Below are 3,398 nucleotides of genomic sequence, written 5' to 3' on the forward strand. Positions count from 1 at the left end.
ATGATAAGGCTGGCTGCTGTGATGTACTTATGAGAAAGTATATATAAAGTTAGGAAAATACTTGGAGAGGGATTACAGGATGCTGGTGAACTTGTGTTCCATTTTCTGTATTTTAGAGTGTTTTTATTTCTGATAAGCTTTGTGGTTGTTTTTACTGGTGTACCCATCTGTGGCAGGTTGAAAGGTGGGATCACCACTCAGCAAGGTGAAGTTCCTGAAGAGGGAGTCCTCAGGAATGTGGATCAACGCAGGGAAGTCTACACAGGTGAGCATGGTTGCATTAGTCTAATTGTGCTGTGAAGATTGTTGACCTATTTTATTTGAGTAACATGTAAATTGAGAACATTCCTTATCAGTCATCTTAATCATTTTTAAAATGTTGCAGTCATAAGAGTGCTTGACTCTGCTGAAGGCCTGGATCATGGATCATGTGGCAATGTGGCAATAGACTGACTGTCTTGGTTAATTGTTGTAATTGAATATCCAAAATGGAAAGAGCTGTATGACAGAGATACGCCAGCGTACTAAGGATATTAATCAAGTTGTCCTCTTTTTAAAAGAATATTAATTAAATATAAGAAACATAATTAACTTCCAGGAACAGAGATAAATTAAAACTAAATATGTTATCTAAATAAGTAGTGTATTTTGTTTATATTTACTTTGTGTCTATATTTTAGACCTTTCAGTATAATGAAAGTACATAAGAAGTTAAATTGACTTTCTGCAAATAAAACATTATATCCTGTTAAAGATTCTTAGATGGTAATATACTTACATACATATTTTGCTATTTTGATATGCTATTTTGCATATTTCGTTTTCCTGATAGATGTGGAATTTTTTGCTAGAATTTGTGTTAAATGCTATGCCTTATCAATATTGTTTAGAACTTCATTTTAATACTATATACACTCATCACATAATCTCTCCATTATACCACAGAACCTGGGATAGATGATTCTCAGCACTCCAAATGTGATACAGATAAATCTATGCAACCAGAACCATTTTTCCATAAAGTGGGTCATTCTGAACCTTTGAACTTAATCTCTCAAGTTCAGTCAATTAATTGTTCACCAGGAGAATCCTTTCCCCTTCGATCTCACTCTGATTCACCACCAAAAAGTAAAAACAAGAATTCCTTACTGATTGGACTTTCAACTGGTCTGTTTGATGCAAACAACCCAAAGGCAAGTATGATCCTCAAATGGAAATGTTATCCATTTGAAAACAGTTATTGGCGGCACCCATAGCTCAGTGAGTAGGACACTGGCCACATATACCAAGGCTGACGGGTTCGAACCCGGCCTGGGCCAGCTAAACAATAATGACAATTGCAACAAAAAAATAGCAGGGCATTATGGTGGGCATTTCTAGTCCCAGTTACTTGGGAGGCTGAGGAAAGAGAATCACTTAAGCCCAAGAGGTTGAGGTTGCTGTGAGCTATGACACCATGGTACTCTACCAAGGGTGACATAATAAGACTGTCTCAAAAGAAAAAAAAAAAAAACAGAAAAGAAAACAGTTATGATTATTTTTCTTTGACCCAGAATGTCAAGTTCTAATCTCCTAAAAATTCAAACATATCAAAACAAAAAGCCTTTCTGAGATACTGAAAAGAATTGTCTATTGAGAATACAACTAGGATAAAGACTGTTTCTTTGGTTTCCAGTTCAGGATTCTTTTTATAGGGTCTACTTTTGAGGGAAAAAAACCCTTTTACACCTTCACACACATTCTTTCCTACTGACTTTCATTTTTTAGTGTGGGACTAAGCTTAAGCAGTATGTCTCCAGTGGACAGAAGTGCTGTGTCACCAGTTTGTATGAAGATCAGTAGATACTTATATACTCTTTCTGGTAAAAGTTTTTCACACTTCTTTCTCACTTGCTATTTTCAAATATATGTAACCTTTGTTGTCTTATGAAATATAGAAAATTTTCAAATATAGGTAAAAATAAGAAATCATGTTATATTAAATTCCATATATAAAGTTTTTGCATATATATAACTTTTTACCAAAATAGGATGTTATGTATACTTCTTATAACCTTTTCTATTTAATATGTATTGTAATATTATTTTAAATAACATTATCAAATTATTTTTATAATAATAGCACTTTGTCATTTATCAGATATGCTCTTTATCATCTTTATATGTCATCTTTTATAACTACATATTCCACTTTTATAACTTCCATATTCCAAAATTATGATTCTTATAATTTTTTCACAAATCTGTTTCTATTGTTGGGCCTTGAGAGTTTTAAAAATATATACTTTTTAGAAAATATTTTCACCCGGGCTAGAGTGCAATGGCACAGCACAATGAATCACCTGAATTTTTTAGTCCTTGACTATTTTCTAAATATACAGGTCATTTTGTCTTTCAGTTTACTTTTCCAATTGGATATACTTTTATTTTCTGAAGTATTTTCCTATGTTTATCTTAAATTCGTAGATTATTAAATTCCTTCATATATCTGAGAGGAGTCAGAATTTTGAAGGTATGAACTACTGAAACAAATCTGTACTCTCCAGAGTTGTAGACAAAAGCCTGTCAGGGGACAGACAAGGACTGTCGTGTAGCTCATGCACTTTCTTTTGTGGTAAAGACATACAGCTCTCATTAGCCTGGAGCTTTTAAATACTTATTGCCATCTATAGTTAATATTCTTTTGTGATACATTTGATTATTGACTTACTTTTATGACCTTAGTCCAACCGTAAGTTGTATAGAAGAACCAGTGCAAACTGGCTGAGGATGTTTGGTCATCTTCATAAGTGCTCCAGAAGAAATTTCTGTCAGGCTATTGCAAGCTTTAATCAGTTACTAAATATTCATTATCTCTCTGCTATGTGCCAAATGCCATTCCATATGCTGGGGTTATAGTACTAAAGAAAGCACATTAAAATCTTATGTTCATGGAACTTAAATTCTAATTGAGGACTATACATGATAAAATATATTGCACATTACATGATGCTAAATAACTTCGGAAAACTGAAACAGGCTATAAAATTGAGCTCCATTTCTCTTCCTCCTTGTCAGGAACTAGTCACTAGGTATAAAAGTTATTCGTCAGAAGTTGCTTCTGGCTGAGATACATACTTTTATAATGTCTACAAGCCAGCAAAACTTTTTGTTTGTTGTTATTTTATAAAGAGAAATTATTGATATATTTTTTCCCATCTAATTTTTAAAAATAGTAACATCTTCAGGATTTAGTTAATTTATAATCTCATGAAACCTGAAAGAGTTTGAGGTAGATAATTACCTCCTAACCCCACTTCAGATTTGCAACCAGTTAAGAAAACAACGTAAGAGTCAATTGGGGCTCGGCACCTGTGGCTCAAGCGGCTAAGGCGCCAGCCACATACACCTAAGGTGGC

The 3,398-nt window shown here is 33.6% G+C and overlaps 1 protein-coding gene across 1 annotated transcript in view; it reads left to right on the top strand.

Annotated features, from left to right (window-relative positions):
• Positions 1–3,398, top strand: part of NEK1 (NIMA related kinase 1) — a 103,478-nt gene that overhangs the window by 81,833 nt on the left and 18,247 nt on the right. The window contains exons 28-29 of the mRNA XM_003792844.3: positions 177–265; positions 946–1,193. Coding sequence (XP_003792892.2) covers positions 177–265; positions 946–1,193 — 337 coding nt within the window. The remainder of the gene's footprint in view (positions 1–176; positions 266–945; positions 1,194–3,398) is intronic.

Source organism: Otolemur garnettii, unplaced genomic scaffold (genome assembly GCF_000181295.1).
Source record: "Otolemur garnettii isolate 467f Iridium unplaced genomic scaffold, OtoGar3 scaffold00061, whole genome shotgun sequence".
Classification (NCBI taxonomy): Eukaryota; Metazoa; Chordata; class Mammalia; order Primates; family Galagidae; genus Otolemur; species Otolemur garnettii.